The 20,898-nt window shown below is 45.7% G+C and overlaps 1 protein-coding gene across 1 annotated transcript in view; it reads right to left on the bottom strand.

Moving 5' to 3' along the window:
• The window catches only part of LOC8038853, a 127,140-nt gene that overhangs the window by 77,112 nt on the left and 29,130 nt on the right, over positions 1-20,898 (bottom strand). The window contains exons 2-3 of the mRNA XM_040213030.3: positions 5,506-5,583; positions 3,461-3,555 (exon numbers count right to left, since the gene is read on the bottom strand). Coding sequence (XP_040068964.2) covers positions 3,461-3,555; positions 5,506-5,583 — 173 coding nt within the window. The remainder of the gene's footprint in view (positions 1-3,460; positions 3,556-5,505; positions 5,584-20,898) is intronic.

The raw sequence follows: 20,898 nt of genomic DNA, 5'->3' as shown, positions 1-20,898 counted from the left end.
CAATCGATGCGATGACGGGAATAGCCGAATCTTAACAATGTGTAGAACTCAGCGCTTGCCCCGTGCTTTTCCAACCCCAGCGAGTTTCTATTATAAACACTGGCGGCATATGATTAGCTTCAGATCACGGGGCCGCTTCTTCTGGCTGCGAACTAAGAGGAAAAACGCTACTCTTTTTTCTTCATTTTTTTGCGACTGCCGTTGAGGCGAGAAAAAACGACCGCGTATTTCATGTGTTAGGTTATATGATTGAAAATTCAAAGGCCAAGTTCTCTTTCTGCGAGGTAGTTGAAGGTATCGCTGACCACCAATGCGGTGCTCCTCTCGCTTTAGAGTACGATATTGAAATGTGATGCAAAACATTCAAAAGTGCTTGACTTCGCAAACGCAGATATTAGTTCAATTTTAGACAGGCTTGATTTACAATATGACGCATATTTTAACGTTCCTGTCAATACAGCGCTTACGCCAAGAAATACTGGCTTAAGAATATAGTGAATCATTGTATTAAAAACATTTACCAATTCGAACTCTGAAACAAAGCAGTGACAATTCATGGCTCACACGTGAATCTACAGACGTAAAACGACAACTACAGCGCTCAAATTCGGAGTGTAAAAAATTTCAAGTAGGTCTCTTGAAAATAAAGTCGCAAACCTTGCCTTTAGGTTCACAAAAAAAGAAAAAAGAGCGTGGGTAAATTTCAGTTCTTTAATATTTACCTTGACAACTTTATAAAAACCTCAACTACAAAGCTTTGGAGGCACACCTTACCGAGCACCACAAACTCAAATGATTTACATTTAATGACAATATTCGAACTGACTCGTGTGAAATTTAAATTATGTGTTTACGTGCGCTGATGAATTGGTTACTCCTTTTTCGGAATTCAATAACTCACCACCCCTTAAAAATATTCCTTTAGGCGGAATTGGATTTTAACTTGCTCTTAACCCTTGATCTACGGAAGTCCTGGGGTACCAGAAGGCTTACCGAACGAGTTTTTAAAACATTATGCGTAGTTTGTGTCCAAATACATTTTGATAATTACAATAGGTCTGTAATTGAGAGCACATTGCCGATTGACTGGATGATCGTCAGAATGAAACCTTCACATAAAATTTAAAATGAGCAGGAGGTTGCTAATAACAGGCCTATTTCATTGACATGATTCATCTGCAAACTTTTTGAACGCACTATCATAAGTAATATTTCTTATTTCTCGAAAACAATGACGTCCTGTTAAAAAGGCAACATGGTTTTAGACCGGAATTTTCCACTACTACTTATATAATCGAAACAATTCATGACCTCGCATTTCCTCTAAACAAAAAGAATCAACTAGATGTTATTTTTATCAACTACTCAAAAGCACTCAATAAGTGTGGCATATCAAGCTTTCAGGCAAATTAATAAACTACTTAAAAATCGATCACATAGCTGACTGTATAGAGGCATATCTTAAACTGTAACCAATATGTAGGATATAACAACGAATGTTCATCCTCACATTCGGTAGATTCTCGCGTCCTCCAGGGATCGGTACTTGCACCTCATTTATTCTTATTGTATCTGAAAGATCTTCCTGATTATCTTTCCGTTAAAACATCTCTTTATGCCTACGATTCTCTTATACACAATTAAATTAATTGTGTGAATGACCAAAGGAAACTCAATGACAATTTAGACAAAGTTGTGAGATGGTGAAATACATGGCAGATCTGTATAAACCATGAAAAAAAGTGTTTGTATGAATGACTAACGAAAAGAAGCCTCCGATTTTTTTTTTTTCATCTAGACAAGGAGTCTTCAAACCCCGGCCTGCGAGCCAGATCAATCCCGCGGAGTGGCTGGACGCGGTCTTTCCATTAAAGGCCTGCCCACAGCCCGATTCCAGCAGACCAGCTGCTAGCGGCACAAAAAGAGGCGCTTGTAAAAAAACGCCGCAGCTCAACGCGCTTGAAATGCCCAAACCTAGATACTAGAAAGAACGCGAGAGACTGCAACGTGAAACGAGACAATTCGCCCATTATTGAGAGTTGTCATCATTAGCATTACAATTCCCCTGCTTCAGGCCTGTGCAAGTATGGTAAAATTCCAATTCGTTCTAATGCACATTGTACTTAGCGTCCCCTGTCACAACTATTACATATTGTCAGCATTAGTGTTATTCTCATTAGTCTTTTGCGCTGCCCGATTGTGCCAAAGTTCTCATGAGCTTTTACGCAGGCCGGGTGAGTTTTCTTCAACACAAATGTTGTATAACCTCACAATAAGCTAAGTATTAAACTTGAATTTGAGGTACATGTATTCAGCTACCTTGTTTCTTTTAAATACGTACTGAAAGATTATTTTTGTGTTTAATTTGCTTATCCAGGTTTATTTACTAGTTTTTCTTTGTTTATATTAACTCTTTACGGCCCTCGTGACTGCGAGAGATCGCTAATCCGGCCCCTTTGTCAAAACATTAGGAGGCCCTATATCTTATACGACGAATTTTAAATAGAGTCACCTAATTTAAATACCTGGGTCTCTGGTTGAGCTCCGTGCTTCGATGGGATAAACGTATCAGTATAGTTTGTGCTAACGCCTTGCGAAAATTATTCTTTTTCAGACAAAAATTAATATCAGACACTTCAGTTACTCGACTCTTAGCTTAGAAAACACTCATTCGTCCAATTTGAAATCATGCTACCACCATTTTGAATCTATTCGCGCAAGTAAGTGTTACTCGCATGTGAAGGATTTATAACATGAGTGTCAGGTTTATGTCAATACATATAGATATGTATCTGCCTCTCAATTTACACAATAAGTTGGGTTGCTTCATTGAGCTCCTGTCGTAATGCGCCATTTCGGAGCGTTAGTGAGAAATGTGGTCAAACCTTCTACACGCTTTCTCAGTGGCATGGCAGCGCCGTTCATATACCTTTCCCTTCTTTTACCGTAAACGAGATAACACCCTGGTGTTATCAATCGGGAAGCCCTTACAGATTTGATTTCGTTGATGCTACAAGACTTTCAGTCTAGATTAGAGACCAGATTCACGAAGAGCGCCTTAGGCTCCGAAAACCTAACTCAGAATTTCGTAACTTACGTACTTTGTAAGAAGTGGCTAAATCGTTTTTTTACGAACGCGTTCTTAAATCAGAGGAGGAACGCGTCGTTCTCGTACAGGAAAACTAGAACTTTTAGTGTCCCGAGCTCCCGATCCCTGAGAGAGCGGGCTGTTGCTATGATGACAGCGTCTTCAGTAAAACGTACAACCAATAGGAGAGACTGGCATGACTCGGAGCACGGGGATTGTGAATACCAGCAAACGCAGGCGGCCATTCCGCCAAGCATGCCTGCGGATCGTGTCCGTGCAGTAAAATGTCGACGATACCACGACTGGTAACGTCGATCTACCGCCCTTGTACACACGTGAGCCGCCGCCGCTCGAGCAAGCGAATAGACTTACCCGATGGTCGAGGACTTGTCCGAACCAATGCCGCGAGCCGTCAGCACCCGCAGCACCAGGTCCGTGTCCTCGCCGGCTTCGCAGGGAAAGTACACCTGCAGTGGATCAAGGGACTCGTCGTGGCAAAAAGACAGCAGATCCGCGTGTTTAATGGGACATGACAAGGGAAGAGCCCCGAAATAAACGGATGGACAAAGACCGATAGAGGACAAGGCCCGTTGGAACCGAGTTTAATTGGCAAAACAAACTTATTGTCTAATGGCTACTTAGCTAGTCAAGTTCAAGTCGGCGTGAGATTCTCCTTTAAAATTCAAACTGACATTGTGATAGGTTTGGAGAAGCCTCGCTAACGCAGTCACGGAAACGGCGCTGTTTTTTTCCCTTTTTGGTACCCTCGTGTTCGAGGTTTTTCAGTTTCATCCATTTCCCTCTAAGTTCCTTTCTTTTTGTTTTGCCAGTATAGTTGTAATTAAAATAAGAGTACCGACTTCACACAACAAAAAAGACAATTTTATCAGACGTTTCGCCTTCGTGCGGGAGGCATTATCAGTAGTTACAAAGCAAATGCAAGATCCAACCTCAAGTCAACGCAATTTATTAGGAATGTCCCTTATAAGCTTCGTGGAGAGGGCCGCGGTTTTTGTTGCACACGTCCGTGTGCAACAAAAACCGCGGCCCTTGTGACGTCATGTGTGACGTCACGAGGGTAAAATTGTCTCCCTAAATCTTGCGGGAAATTTCCCCTTTAAGTTTAGCGGGAAAGTTGTTCCGCTAAATTCAGCGGTGAAATATTCCCGCTAAATTTAGCGGGGAAAATTTTCCGCTAAACTTAGTGGAGATCATTTCCCGCAAAACTTAGCGGAAAAATTTCTCGCCATATTTAGCTGGACAATTTTACCGTTGTGATTTTAAACGTGACGTCACGTAACGTCACATGTAATGCGCCTCAACCCGGGATATTTTTCCGCTATATTTAGCAGGGTAATTTTTCTGCTAAATGTAGCGGATAATGTCCCAATTTTACCATCGTGACATCACACGTGATATCACCTGAAATTTGGCGGGAAAAGTTTTTGCCAATTTTAGCAGAAAAAATTATCTGCTGAATTTGGCAGGAACATTTCCCTCCAAATTAAGCGGGAAACTTTTACCCTCATGACGTCACACGTAACGGCACGTTTGACAGCTCGTGGGACGTCACGTGAAGGATGTCGCATCACGTAAAAATTAGCGGAAAAATTTCCCCGCTAAATTTAGTGGGCAAATTGACGTCACGTGACCACAACACTAATTCAATTTCCCGTTACATTTAGCAGAAAAGTTTTGCTGAATTACCCGTTAATTTTGGCAGGAAAATGTTGGCAAATTTTCCTCTAAATTTAGCGGGATTATTTTCCCGCTAAACTTAGCACGAAAATGTTTGCTTAGTTTAGCGGAAAATTTAGCGGACATTTCCCGCTAAATAAGAGGGGAGCATGAGAGGAGGGAAGGGGGAGCAGGGGTATACGCCCCCCTTCCTCGTCCTCCTCAAGAACTGCGCTCTAATTCGGTATTACGGAGAATTATCAACGTCCTTCATTGTTTCTGTTGTGTAAAAGCGGTCCTCTAATTTTAATTATGACGTCTCCCGGCTTTTAGAGTGTTTTCTAGAGTGTTCACTGCACACAGTGCAGTGAACCACAAGGTGTTTTAATGGGTTTGCTTTCGAGAATATACCGTGGCGCGACACAGAAAAGGGGCTTCGGAGGAATTACGTCGAGTTTCATAATAAAAACCTAATGAAATGACTGCGTTGGCGAGGCTTCTGTAGCCTTATCAGGTTTCGGGATTGCGCTCTTAAGGAGAAAGGCTCGTGCCGACTAGCCTTTTCTATTGGACTCTAAGTATACGTGTTTTGTTCACTAAACTTAGTTTCCAGAGCACCTTGTTATGTTCTGAACCTCTCTTCGTCCTTGCATTGATTTGGGCGCCACCTTTCTGTACATGATGGACCAACTGGCCCTACACCACTACCTATTTTTAACAAGAAAGTTACAAAAGCTCACCTGGTAATACTTGTCGGAGGGTCGCGAGCACCACACCGCATCGTCGATGCCCAGCTGGTCCAGGCACTCTTGCAAACTCTGCAGGCGAAAAGGAACAAAACATTCCATTATCTAACAGGCTAAAACTACAGCCGCTTCAGGAACCAATGTAGTCCCTCAAAAACCACTTACCATTACTCGAACAAGTGTAGTCAAATTCGTGATAATATAATAATAAAAATATTAATAATACTAATAACAATACTAATAATTATAACCACAATAAGAATAATAACAATAGGTAGTGGCAAGTGCTTCAGTCAGATTCAAGTTTCGTGTCAGGCCAAAGCTTTCAAGTGCTTGTGTGACCAGACCGAGCAATAATAAGTCGATTAAAATATTCGCACATAATCACGTGCGCACATACACCAACACAGACATCAAAAACGCATGATACACACTCAATACAGCAACCTAAAACACTTCTGGCAGAATTAAAGATTTGCAGAACGAAGACGCACTCCCATCGGAGGGGAAAAAAGCATATATTCACATATACTCAAAACTTTAAGAATAAGAAAACACAAACATACAAACACACATACACAATCCATTTATATATATATATATACATATTTTATATAATAAACGATATATATATATATATATGTGTATATATGCTACATTTATTTGTAATCATAATTATCATCATAATAATAATAATTAGTAGTAACAGTAATAGTAGTAGTTGTATAATGTAATAATAAGAAGTGAAACAAAAGACTGAGGCCACGTTAAATTGAGTGGAGAGATATAGAAAAAATTAGGCGTTTACAAATCGCTGTAACGCGAAACTAGAGCGCAGCACTTCAGGAGGAGGAGGGGAGGGTACGGACAGGAGAGCCGCGGCCCTCTCTACTCCATCGGCAGCAGCTTTGGTGACCATAACTAAGGAACGTTTTAATGCGAATTCATTAACTGCCCCATGGAGCGAACTGGCGTTATCAGCTTCTGAAGCCGCGCGTGCCAAACGGCACCTAAATTCCCGTCCCAACGGAGCGAAGCCAGTAGCCTGTGGCAGCGATTTGATGAATAAGCTAGCATTGTCTGGTGCGCGTCATACTATTAAGGAACGAGGCTCCCATTGGCTGGCGCGCGTCATAGTTTCAAGGAATTCCACCCCATGGCGCTGCGAGCCCCCCGCGCCGGTAGAGTTCCTGTGTAGGCACCCTACGGAAGCCAGAGTTGCGTGACTGTTTTCCACGTGCCGCCGCACCGCTCTTCGCCGAGATCTGATCACGTGAGGAGCCGACTCAAATGCCGTGCAGGAAAGTAGAAGTTGCGCGCGCCCCGCCGTACGTTCTCCTGCTTTTGAGCGCGCCGCGCACATCGAACGCGAGGCGCCGCTATTCGCCAAAATCAGTCACGTAAGGAGCAGACCCCGAATGCCATACAGGAAAGCCGACGCTGCGGGGAAGAAAGCACAACTCTGGCTCCCGTAGCCAGAGCCGTAGCCGTAGCCTGGTTCCTATACAGGAACTCTACGCGCCGGCAGAGCGGTATATTGGGAGAGCTTGGCCAGTCCATGACCTAGACAAGTTCATTGTGATAACAACATGAATACTGAGATTCTCCCTGAACTCAAGGAATGCGTGTAAACGTGCAGGAACATCGTCAACCCACGAGACAGAAGCTGCGAAAATTTTTTCATGGAGCACACCACAGTACAAGGCTTTGCACCGTTCAAAGATGAACACGGTATCATTAAGGCCGACCCTCCATAGGACGCATTCTCAACATATTTACGCGCGTTTCAGCGGGCGTAATAATGACATTTGGCGGGCGCTTTTTTCACAAATTGGAAGTTGGGAAAGTCGCCAAACCGCACACGGCGCTTTTCGTCGACGTCTCCTCGGCGTTTGGTTCAGTGTAGTCCGACTCGCGCTTTTCGTGAAAAGAGGCAAAATGTAGATCCGCTGCTATAATATTGCGTTCCGCAAGGGGACATAAATAACTTAATGTTAATCAACTACGAAAGCCTAATTTTCTAACGCCTGTTCCATAAATGTTCCTTGCAATCGCCAAGTTGCCAACAAGTCCCGGCAGGAGGATGGCCACGATCTCTGTTCAATATCCTTCCTCTTATCATTTTTTCACATCGCTCACCATATAGATGGCATATTCTTTTGCCTGAGTCGTTCACCGCTCGTTCCAAAGTTCCAAAGAGATATAGCGATCTCGTACAGTTCCCATTTCGGCGGCTGAGTCAAGCCAGCCAGCCGGCCGCATAGCTAGCCAAGCCGATCCTCGAGCAACTTCTGGCTGTCAACTCGGGAGCTGATTTGCAGGCACCGCGCCGTACGCTCCCAGATACTCTACGCCGATATACGCCGAAGCGCCAAGATCTGTCTCGATCGGATCGACAAATACACCCGTATTTACGCCGATTCCGAGGCGCCTAGGAAGCCCTCGTCCGGACACCCGCTATACGCCGTGATTGCGTCCGCACCCGTAAACACATCGCAAATACGCCTTACATTGTTCGGCCTTTAGGCTAGGAGGACGAGTGCACAACAGTGCCCTGGAACCAAACGAGCGACACCCCATTATTTTTCTTCTCAACCATGCCTTCACCAAATTACTAATTCACCGCGAGCACCTAAAAGTGCTGCATGCTGGAGTGAGAGGAACGCTAAACCAGTTGCGGGACACCTTCCGGATTCTTCGAGCTCGTTAAGCAGTCAAGAAGGGTATTAATCGGTGCATGATTTGCAAGCGATTATTTGTGAAAGCGGAGAGTGATCCGTTCTCACCTTTGCCTAAAGATCGAGTTCTACCATCGGACCCATCCTCTGTTTTAGGTATAAACTTCCCAGGCGCATTGTTTTCCGTGCTACTGTAGGAACAGCGAAAGCTTACATTGTGATCTTTAGTTGCGCAGTGACCAGGGCGGACCACCTAGAAGTGACTTGCAGCTAAGCTAAGACAGATTTCTTGGCAGCATTCTAACGATTTACTGATAGAAGAGGCCGCGGTAAAACGATCTATTTTGACAACGGACGCACGTTCAAACGTGCTTCAAAAGATTTGAAGACAATATGAAGGCTTGCCTCCAAAACAAACGTATTGTAACAGACGAGGGTATAGAGTTGTACGAGTTGGTGGTTCATAATAATTGTTAAAACGCGCAACTGCACAACGGACTGAAAGGACGACACAGCGCTGTGTCTGTCTTCCTTTTTGTCCGTTGTCCTGTTGCGCTTTGTAACAAGTATTGCAGCACTTCCGGACGAATAGCATTGATTGGAAATTTACGGTAGAACGGGCCCCATGGTGGGGTGGGTGTTTGGGAACGGTTGATTAGGTCGGCCAAAATTGCGCTTTGGAACGTTGAAACAGTGCTGCTTGAAGTACGACGCATTATTGATAGTTCTCATCGAAGTAAAAGCCGTGATCAATTCACGCCCTCCAACTAAAGTTAGCTCCGCACCCGTTGAAGAAGTTCTGACACCTGCACTCTTTCTTATAGGCAGAAGACTTAAATATTTACCCTCCATATCTAAAGAAACCTGAACAGTCTACGCACCACGAACTATCGAGATGGTGGAACATACGCGAAGGCCCTTCTATAGACAAGTTTTGGACAAGATGGAGAAAGCACTAATTCTTGGAGCTGCAATCTGCACACAGCTTACGCTCATCAGATTCGAGCGGCATTGAATTGGATGATGTTGTGCTTCTCAGGAACGACCACCGCCCAAGATCATTCTGGAATCTCGCCGTCGTCGACGAGACATTTCCTGGTAAACATGAAAAAGTGCGTGTCTGCACTATTCAACTTAGAAATGGGGTAAAGATACCGGTTGGAAATGTCCTCCCCACCATCGGTGTGACTTCGCGGGGGGGGAGGATGTTGGAGAATATAATATTAAGAAGGGCAACAAAAGCGGTGGCCACGTTCAATTTAGAGAAGTATAGAAAAGAGTGATGACGAGCGGTTGGCGGACGGACAGTGGATTGTGCCGCGATTAAACGTAATTTCGCTCCTCACGATCGGGTCGCAATTTTTTACGCCCCAAACAGTTGTAGTAGTAGTAGGAACATAAAGCCTTTTAGGCTAGATTTTCAGATTACCTGAAACAGACAGCATAATCGCAAAGCTAACTAGACTAACCAGACCTCTAAAAACGCAAACAAACTCGAACTCCTCGCGCTAACTCGAACTCCTCGCGCTAACTCGAACTCCTCGCGCTAACTCGAACTCCTCGCGCTAACTCGAACTTGTCAAACTAACTCGAACTTGTCAAACTAACTCGAACTTGTCAAACTAACTCGAACTTGTCAAACTAACTCGAACTTGTCAAACTAACTCGAACTTGTCAAACTAACTCGAACTTGTCAAACTAACTCAAACTTGTCAAACTAACTCAAACTTGTCAAACTAACTCAAACTTGTCAAACTAACTCAAACTTGTCAAACTAACTCGAACTTGTCAAACTAACTCGAACTTGTCAAACTAACTCGAACTTGTCAAACTAACTCGAACTTGTCAAACTAACTCGAACTTGTCAAACTAACTCGAACTTGTCAAACTAACTCGAACTTGTCAAACTAACTCGAACTTGTCAAACTAACTCGAACTTGTCAAACTAACTCGAACTTGTCAAACTAACTCGAACTTGTCAAACTAACTCGAACTTGTCAAACTAACTCGAACTTGTCAAACTAACTCGAACTTGTCAAACTAACTCGAACTTGTCAAACTAACTCGAACTTGTCAAACTAACTCGAACTTGTCAAACTAACTCGAACTTGTCAAACTAACTCGAACTTGTCAAACTAACTCGAACTTGTCAAACTAACTCGAACTTGTCAAACTAACTCGAACTTGTCAAACTAACTCGAACTTGTCAAACTAACTCGAACTTGTCAAACTAACTCAAACTTGTCCAACTAACTCAAACTTGTCCAACTAACTCAAACTTGTCCAACTAACTCAAACTTGTCCAACTAACTCAAACTTGTCCAACTAACTCAAACTTGTCAAACTAACTCGAACTTGTCAAACTAATTCGAACTTGTCAAACTAACTCGAACTTGTCAAACTAACTCGAATTTGTCAAACTAACTCGAATTTGTCAAACTAACTCGAACTTGTCAAACTAACTCGAACTCTCTCTAACCTCTAACTCTTTCTAACTAACCTCGAACTCTCTCTAACTAAACTCCAACTCTAACTAACACTAACTCACCACTAACTCCACTACAGGCTTGGAGTAGCGCTAGTGGTTTATTAACGTTACAAGTAAATCGACAACGTTTAGGTAGCAATACACTTGCAGGGCAATTTGCGCTGACTTTTTTTTTTTTTTTTTTTTTATAAAACCTTTTTTTTTTCCATAAATACGATGGAGAGTATGAGGAAAAAGGCTTAAAGAACAGAATGTCGAGCTCCCCCCTCCAAGGAAGTTACACAATAAAAATCAAGAAAGGCAGACATTACACGGCGTTACAGAAAGCATTCTATATCTAACAAGTCTGATGAAATAAGCAAAATAGCTACAATATGCAGCACAATTTAAACAAATGAAGTAATTTTACATCACAAATTAAAGAAATAATATTTATACATGAAAAAACCAAACCAAATAACTAGGCATCCTAATTTAAGAAATTCAAATAAATATATAACACAATCTAAAAATATCAAGTAAGAGTACATCATAATTTTAACGAATCAAAAGATCATACTACACTATGTGGCTATAAATACTAAAAAGTTCAAACCCTGCAATTTTCATAAAATCCCATTTGCATCGGCAAAAATATACATCTTATGCGGATTTTAGTCATACATTACAATTGTTACGAGCGTTCTACAATTGTGGGAGTTTACGGTTTACCAGTTGATCACCATTAATTCTATAATATGAAAATATACTCCAAATTTCAATGTCACCTGTGGGATATGAGACTGTTTTTCTACATAAACAGGTCAATCAAACAATAAAATGCAGATACTTTTTTTTTTGTTTCAGTTTATAGCTTGCGGCAAGCGAACAGCATAAAGCCCCTTCATGTTTTAAAAGTAGCGCACTGTGCGTTGATGCGCGAGGCACGTGCAACGTGCAGCCCTTGGGAAGATTATGGCGGCACAGCGCAGCACTGAGCTAAATTTCAGACGCCATGTTCTTCCCAGAAGCGGCGCGCGGCACGTGTCTCGAGCATTTCCACAACAATGAATGGCGCCACTTTTCCCAGGATGGAGGGACTTTAGACCAGCAAAGTGTGAAGTGAGACGCCGCGGCGACCGGCAGGAGCGTGCCACGGACACGGAGCAACAAGCAAGACCGCAAGCAAAAGCGTGAACTCTCCAAGGGTCGCGTGCGTGGCGCACGAGAGCCCCGGCGGCGGACATTCGGAGCCTGGCCGATGATGGGGTATCCACACGAAGGAGAAATCCACCCCTTTCCTCCGCGGAGCGCGCATCGCGTGAGACATACGTCATCCCTTTTTGACGCCTCGCGGCGCCGTTCTCCTCCGTGGCGGAGGTGCGGAGGCTTTGTACTGTTAGCACGAGAGCTCCGCAGGTGGGCGGCGGAGCCGAGGACGGAGTTTCCCGGGTTCTTGACGTCACGACATCCGTCCACGGAGTTCTCCTTCGTGTGGATACCCCTTGAGCAGTAAAGGTGTGTTTTTCTTGCGCCTTGCCTGGCGTGTCTCTCTGGCGGGTGAGCGTAGTAGGACAGATCCCCACAGGTTTAAGCCTAAGCAATATTCACATATGTTGTGGGTGCATATTAAACCATATTGATTGTTATATGCCCTCCCAAATAGACAGAAAAGTTGCATCAATTTAGATTGGTGCGATACAATCTATTTTTTATTCTATCCGGCAATGCCGTAAAAGGAGACAGGCAGACCACTTTTACAGGACGAGTAGACATCGACAGTCCGTTGCAACTTAAGAAGGTAGGGCGAGGGAAAGGAAGGCTGGGGAGGAGGAAGCAGACGAAACGCTGGAGAGATGCTCCCCCTACTGAAAAAAAAAACATTTGAAATTCGAACGGGTGGCAAACTGGTCGAACCGTTTGAATCAAACGGGTGGCAAACTGGTCGAACCGTTTGAATCAAACGGGTGGCAAACCTGTCGATCCGTTTGAATTAAACGTGATTATGGTATACGGGTACCCGTTTGAAACGGTACCCATTTGATACAGGTGCCCGTTTGACACGGATGCCCGTTTGATACGGATGCCCGTTTGATGGGGGTGCCCGTTTGATGGGGGTGCCCGTTTGATGGGGGTGCCCGTTTGATGGGGGTGCCCGTTTGATGCGGGTGCCCGTTTGATGCGGGTGCCCGTTTGATGCGGGTGCCCGTTTGATGCGGGTGCCCGTTTGATGCGGGTGCCCGTTTGATGCGGGTGCCCGTTTGATGCGGGTGCCCGTTTGATGCGGGTGCCCGTTTGATGCGGGTGCTGGTTTGATGGGGGTGCCCGTTTGACCTGGCACGTGACCACACGTTTGAACGTGCCATATGATTCAAATTCGCTAGCCCTAAATGGGTATTGTCTGGGAGGTTGGTTAGCTTAAAACTTATTTAAGACGTCCCGAAACTCAAAAACGTATTTATAACATGGAGAAAACACATAGAACAAATGCGCTCGCGTAGGTGCTTGCAAATGGACAAGAAAACACACAGAAGATAGTTTTTTCAATTCTCCTTGAAGTTAATTACCTCTTCTGACGACAGGTACAAACGTGCAAGCGATCTGTGAAATTTGAAGAGGCACTCTAAGCTTTTATACAACTAAGAAGATTGCAAAGCAAACAAGAACCGAGGTAATTATGGACTATACAGCTAAACTTTCAGGGAAATTATTCTCCCGGCTGCCGCGTGAATAGGCGCTGCATAATTCTATAGATAATCTGGAAGAGTACGCGTAGAAGAGCGGTCAATCGTTGCCAACACGTAGGCTGCAGTGCACTTACCATAATAATAGCGGACGTGAAAGATGTAATCCGTAATATTTGTCGACACGGTCGAAACAGCACAACCACACAAGCACTAGAACGTGAAGGAAGGCTCCTTGAAGTTTCAACACGATGCGGCGCACAAGCTGTCGATTGCCGAACCCAGCCAAACCGCAAGATTTCCTGATCACTTTGAAGAATCGCTTGTTGCCGATATACGCGTAGGACTTTTCGAACATTTGGTGCACATCCCTGCCATAAGTTGTCGAGAGACATCCTTATAAGACCGCAGGGAAAGGCGGCAGTTCGTAGCAGGCAGGACCAAACGAAGTTGCAACGGAAAACAAGCAGACAAAAAAAAATGACTGTCAACGCGCGCGCAGCCGGACCTGGCTATGCTTATCAGCGTGGAGCGTGCGCTACCCTCTCTCTGGTCACGTGACAGAGCTGACCAGAGAGGAGGAATGGGCGACGGCGAGGTCAAGGCGCAGGACACCGGGACACCCCACCCCCCTCCCTCCAACCCTCTCCTCATGCATTCTATATATAAAAAAAAAAAAAAGCAAACTTGCAGTTGGCTTTTTGTCGCAATGCAGTCAATGCTAGGGGAGAGGGTGCACGGACCGCTCTACACGCGCTTTTCTCCTCTCTTGGAATTGCCACTGCACGTCGCGTTTGCAGCCTTGGGAAGCAGGCGAAACGCGCGCATTTCAGCACGCACGCTGGAAATGGCGCCGGCCAGGAGCTCGGCTTGCGCGCGAGCCAAAAAAGCACGCAGCGCGAGCACGTAATTTGACTGCTGCAACAGCGGGCCTGCTCTCGCAATGCTCGATGTGCTTGCAGCCACGTTTTCGCGCGCTACCTTCGCCGCGCCCTGAAATGAAGTGAAACGGACTCTAGAAGTACATTCTTTCATGCGGTCGCGTCTTCTGCGAGAGAGAGATTCGAGCTGAATAAGAAAATTGAGGCAAATAAGATGGACAAAGTTTTAAGGTTCTGTCAAAAATATCGGCTCACCGACGTCGCGAGTTTACGTAAAAGAAAAAAGGAAGTGTTAGTTTTAGTTGTAGTATAAGCGAACATCAGCGCAATTAAAATATAAATATAATTTCTTGCATTCCGCGGACGATCTGAAATCGGTGAACCGGCGCTCCCAGCCATCCGGAAACATTGGCTGCCGTGGCTGAAACAGGCGTGCCCACGCCTCCGATCTGTACGTTCAATATCAAACGGGCTCCGGAGAGCCGTTTGATTAAACCGGTACAGTTCGCCGGTCACCGGTCACCCGCCTGTGCAACATGTTCAGCGGTTTGAGCAAACGTGCGACAACTTTGCCCAAACGAGTCACCCATTTGCCCAGACAAGTGACCCGTTGGCCAAAGAAGAGACCTGTTTGCCCAAATAGGTGACCGTTATGGCTCATAGGGGGGACCCCTTTGAGCCATACGGGCGACCCCTTTGACAAACTGGTGGCCGGTATGGCTTAAACTGTTACCGGTACGGACCCGTTTATTTTCATACAGGCGCCAAATGGTTTTTTTCAGTAGGGCGCCCCTCTCCTTTCCAGCGTTCCGTCGGTCCGCTTCCATGACTCTCTTTGACACTTCACGACTCCCTTAGAGAGTAAATTTTTCGTGTGACTCTGTTTTGACTCTTCCCCTTCACAACGGGAGTCAGAGGTCAGCAGCATTTGCCCTACCGAAAAACAAAAGTATGAATGCTGCTTCGCGGCGTCCAGCCGGCAACCCAAGCCCCGCCGTTTCCCTATGCACCTCTAGAAAGGGAGTCCGATACCGTTTAGTTCAAATCTTTGTCGACATTTTATTTTCAGTAATAATTGTGCAAAAAATTAAAAAGGAAAGGAAGAAAAAATAATGCACAAAGTTTCGTCGACATTCACTTTTCTGAAAAATAATTGTAAAAAAAAACAAAAAACGTATGTTTATTTTTTGCATCGAACCTTGGTTCGCTCCGTAAGAAGCGGGCATCTTTCCACATAGCTACACCTGCGAGTACTCGTTTTGAGAATTCGTTTTATACGAGATTCAACAAGTTTCGCGTCGTCCATATTATTCGAAACCGAATCCTGCGTCTGCATTTTACATATTTCTAGAACTGTCGTGGGGTGCGTCTCTGGGAGCGAGTGAAGGTGCGGCAGCTTATTCAAGTCTATACTCCGTTTCATACGTAGCATGCAACGCAGTCAAAGCTAGCGCACCGGTTTGCATCGCCGACCGTGTCTACGTTCACCCCATAAAATAGTGCGTCCCCTGCGAAAACACTTATAAAAAAGTAAAAAAAAGTGCCTCCTTGGAGCTAGAAACAGATAGTGGTGTTTTCGACGGAGCACAAATTTTTTTCAATAAAAAGGAAAAGATAATGTAAACTACTTTAAATTGTTTTCGTTTTCGTCCGTGCGGCAGCAGCTGCGGGTTTTCGGGTTGTGTGGCACTGGCTGGTTTTGATAAGATGGCGTCTTACGCAACAAGCTCAAGTACCTCTCCTGCTCGGATATTTTCGAAGATTCGTTGTGCGCAGACCTTGAAAGAGTGCAAGCAGGTGATCGCCAACGTGTACGCGAGTACAAGAACGCATTTCCCGGAGAAGTCGGTCGTAAAGTCCCGGAGACGGTCAGTAACAACACCGGAGTGTGCGCCCGTACTGTCGCTAAGTACAAGGCGCAGTGTCTATCTGGCAAGCTGGCGTCCCCGAAGCGAAGACCTCGCCATGTAGAAGTTTCGAGCACGGGGACTGTCAGGCATGCCGAATTCACACACAACGCCATTCGCCTCAAGGTGCATAGCAAGTACCCCGAGAGGGGGATTCCTACCCTTGACAGCTATTTCAAAATGAACTGTTCAGGCCACAACTATTGTCGATTAACGTCCTATTATAAATTAAGGGGCAAGGCTGCTATCAGTGAGATTCCTCCTTCCACGCTGCACGAAAAAAAATATAACTCGGTGCTGGAGGCAAATAACACTTGCAAAGCGGCAGAGCAGATGGTAGAAATGTGGTCTCTTGGCAACTTATAAATAAAAAGCAAGAAGAAAGGAGGAATTGAAATATGCAGTTCGGCAATGCGCACAATCTTGCACAAAAAATAGCTAAAAAAGCAAAAAAAAAAAAAAAAAAAAAAAAACTGCGCGTCTAGTGGGTTCGAATTACTGCCGCCGAGACGTCGGTATCCCCAGAGCAGCCCTACCACTCGTCCACGAAACGCGCCCACGAACACATTTTTTTTTTCTGTATTTTCATGCGCACCACTTCAGTACCTTTGACAGCTTTGCACTCTATGTATGAAAATGAGTATAAGTGCCATTTTGAGAACCACACCACCACACTGCGAGTTGAAGCAACGCCGAAAGCTCGCGTCTCGCAGCGCCGCCTGTTGAATAACCATTCGAAGAGTTTGCACACTGTGAAGGTAAGAGCGCTCACACCGAAGTGTGAGCGCTCTCTACAACGCCTACACACACACAGAGAGAGCTCACAATTGAGGGGGGGCCACTGAGGTTTTAAGAGCCACTGATCGTAGCAATCGCATTCCAAAGACGCCGCGTTGTCGTAGATTGTTTTTCACCAGCTAGGTCCTGTAGGGATGAGGCCAAGGCCAAGGCTGGGGGATTCATCGCCGGAAACGTAAAGGAACCAAGCAAACGGCGTGAGGCTCGCGGAAGCGGTTCGTGGGAGCCGACGACGTCCAAGCCACGATCCGAGCAGCCCTAGTAGCAGCCTTGCTTCCGAGAAGACTGTATATTCTTTCCGGCGGGCACACAATACTCCGACAGCACGCTTGCGGCTGATGTGGATTGCAGGAGGTGGCTAACAGGACGACCAATGCACAGAAAATAGGTTGAGCACAACACAGCACGCAACGATTGTCGCCGCCATGTTGAAATAAAACCAAGCTGAGGCAGGCCAAGATACAGTTTAATACACGACGAAGCTGAGACAGGCCAAGGTTCAGTTTAGTACACAACCAACATACTTCATTACAAAGAATTAGATAAATGTTTAAACAATTTTTTTTTTTTTTACGTTTAAAAGTTCTAATGTTTAATGACTAAAACAGAAACATTCACGTTGCGTCAAATGAGTTTCGTCGTAACCAGCGAACGTCGCCACGTCGCCGCGTCGCCATCGCCAGCGTAACCAAAATCAAAAACAAAGCAAGCTGCAAACTTTCGGGCAGTTTCAGGCCTTTAGTGCCTTCGAAGAACGTTCTCCGAAAAACAAAAAGTGTCTCAGGTGCCGCCGTGCCCATGGACCCAGCTGTGGGTTTGAGTCTACTTGGTGAGTACTCGCCTATTTGCTTGACTTTTTCAGTGCTTTCTTTTCGGAGCGTTTGTGAAGTGTCCTTGTGTGTGTGTGCAGGAAGCGTGAAGGCGAACGCGGCGAACGTGTGGGGCTCCTTGTCGCACACGTGCTTTGCGCATGGGATGACCTTCGAGCTTTTCCCTAGGAAGTCCCGCAACCGACCTGTCACCACGGCCTGTCACTGAGCGAGCAGTCAGATTGCGGGAACGCACACAGAGGCGAAGGTCCCACCGAAGCCAGAGGGGGGGGGGGGGGGGGGGGGACGGGACTTCGTAAGTGTATCGGGAGCTTTATCTCGTAGATAGGTGGACAAGACGAGTTCTACAAATCGGGTGGCGCCTTGGTACCACCTAACTAGGTGGTGTGTTTCGCGGAACCCATGACTGCTAAAGGTACCCATTACGTGCTCGCGCTAGTATTTGCACCCCGTTTTCTTTCACTGCGGGTGTTCGAATTCAGGTTCGATTCTCTGCATTGATGATGTTGCTTGAGAAGAGTTCTTTTTTGACTAGGGCACGAACTTTTTATACAAAATGCTGTATATGTTGCACTTATTCGGTAGCCCTCTGGCTGTAGTGTATTGTGAAGGTTGTGGGAAAAAACGCGCATGGAGTAATTACAAAAAGATATATATATATATATAATGTAGTGTCGAGTACCGTCCGACGGCACTCTTGCAGAACGTTCACGTGGCGTGCAATGGCACTCCATTCACGTCTTCAAGTGCCGTCCGAATGTCTTATGTAAAGCGAATTGTCAAAACAAGTTTTTCGAAGTTGTAGCGTAGCTTATTGGAAATTGTAGCATAGCTCGCCTCATAGGCAGCGGACCCGGATTCGATCCACAGTGTAGGCTTACTTTTTAAAATCTTTTTCTCGAACATTTGTTTTGTCGAGGCATTTGGCGATATTTGCGTCATTTCTTTTTTACCATTAACACTGGGAAAAAAAAAAGATGTTGTCGACGAAACTTTGCTTAAAGGGGGCCCTGCAACAACTTTTTGACTGGTTTTTAATTTGCACCGAACTTGAGCGCACTGAACGTAGTAACTTAATCTTTTCTCAAATTTCGCTTTATTTTAAAAGTTATAGGCAATTTAGAATTACAAAAACAAAAAAAAATAACCTCCTTCATGACGTCGTAGGTCCTGGCTTGAGTGGCCGTGAACTAGAGGAGTAGTGAGCTCATCGAGCGCTCACGGCTGCCGCACTTCGTGTCGACAACTCGAGAGGGCGCCACTAAAGCATGTTCTGGATAGGCTGTATGAGGCGGGTGGCCAGGGTGGCTTGCATTGCATTTGCTGCGCGGTTAAGGACTAATTTGGCATAATACTTCATTGGCCACAAACTACAGCAAACACGGTGTAAAGATCAGTTCGAACGGGAGCCACTTCGCGCTGCCATACCGCCAAATGGCCAAATCGCCAGCCAAGCCCGCGCTGAAAGCCTTCGGAACGCTCGGAACCGGTCGAATCCTCGATCCGGTATACGACCGCAGCGACGCCGCGTACATCCGGGACCTTTCTACGCTCGCTGTTCGTCAGAGCCTCATCCCACAAGCTTTTTCTAGTATGCGCCGTTTTTTCCGCCGCTTGGTGGCGGGTTGGTCGACGAGCCTTTTCTTGTTTCCGTACTTTATAAACTGCATTTGTTTCTTTTCTGATTTAAATTACCGAACAAAAACTACTTTCATACATAATTGAAATGGTTCACGACACTTATATTTTGTATTTCGACTAAAAAAAAAGCTTTTAGCAGCTCTGACCAGTGGTAAGCCCAGGACCAAAGACGTCACATATTGCGCGCTTTCGGCGATGGCGGTCGCCCTCGTAGGTGGAGGAGGTTTCCGCGTCTTCCGGTTAAAATATGACTCACTGATATTTAGTTACTCTCTCCGTGCCCGCTGGCTTGCCCCTAACCCCAAGAGACGTGGAAACCGCAAAGAAGGTTGGCGCTTAAATATGATTGCAGGGCCCCTTTAACAAAATGGTATGGGCGTCCCTTTCCGGAGGTACATGGGGGACAGCGGGGCTCAATATGGGACAGAGGGGCTGGACGCGGCGAGGCGTCATGTGCAACGGGGCCAAGTAGGTTAATAGTTTTGTAATTAGCAGCCGCATACTGTTGCCGCGAGGCGGCATGAATGTATGTGGGGGGTTGGTTAACGAGCTCCCCAGGGATACATGTGCTGTTCGACTTTCTTTCGGACGGCACTTGTAGGCACGGGTGGAGTGCCGTCCGACGGCACTGTAGACAGCCAAAAAAACAACAGAAAATGAGGTGTTTCAAACAACTTTCTTGAAGAGATCATGAACTGATTTTTCAACTACTTCCTCGTCAGCTTTCCTCCTTAGTACATAAGCAGAGTGAGAAACCATGTGGTCGTATTTCACTGAAACCCAAAGTTCTGCCAGCAGTCTGAGAGCCGGCGTGGACAAAGCCCTACCTAAATTTCACACTTCACATTTTTGGAAGTGTTGACAACCATGAAGGGAGCGACGGGACAAGCGATGGCGACCCTTTTTGCTATCGCTCAGCCGCACGACGAGGCACACTGCATGAAAGCAACTGGAGCAAACGACCAATGTGATGAGCGACGTTTTCTAGTAATTCAAGGACCGAGCAGCGTTACAAGCGACAGTGAGAAATCTCCGTCGCTGTTGCCGATGCTCGTCTCGTTGCTCACTAAATCGCTTACATGCTGTCCAGCCTTAACTGTCTGAAAGCGAGAGACACGTGCCACGAGTGAGTACCGTGCTGCCACTCACTTCCAAGTGCCTCTCATTTCAGGGCTACACTGCCATTTGCTTCCAAGTCTTGCGCGGGCCTCCTGCTCAAGCGCTTTGATGCCACTTACGAAACTAGCACAAACTCGTCAAGGGGTTTTAGGTGGGGTTATACTTCGTCTCACCTTAGCATGGACTATTGTTAGCCGCGCGTGCCAAAAGCCCGAACTAGTTGCTTTGAATGAAGCCTTGGCGACTGCACGAGCGCTCGTGCGGCGAGTGCTCCAGTCAAGGCAGTCGAAGCCAGCCGCTCGCGCTTGCACAGCCTTCGCTGTTAGTCCGTGCTAAGGTGAGATGAAGTATAGCCATCCGGTGTGTTTTCCGGACCATTCTT

This window comes from Ixodes scapularis, unplaced genomic scaffold (genome assembly GCF_016920785.2).
Source record: "Ixodes scapularis isolate PalLabHiFi unplaced genomic scaffold, ASM1692078v2 PGA_scaffold8__174_contigs__length_109621045, whole genome shotgun sequence".
Lineage (NCBI taxonomy): Eukaryota > Metazoa > Arthropoda > Arachnida > Ixodida > Ixodidae > Ixodes > Ixodes scapularis.
Note: the sequence above shows the minus strand (reverse complement) of the source record. Positions and strands in the feature narration are given on the sequence as shown.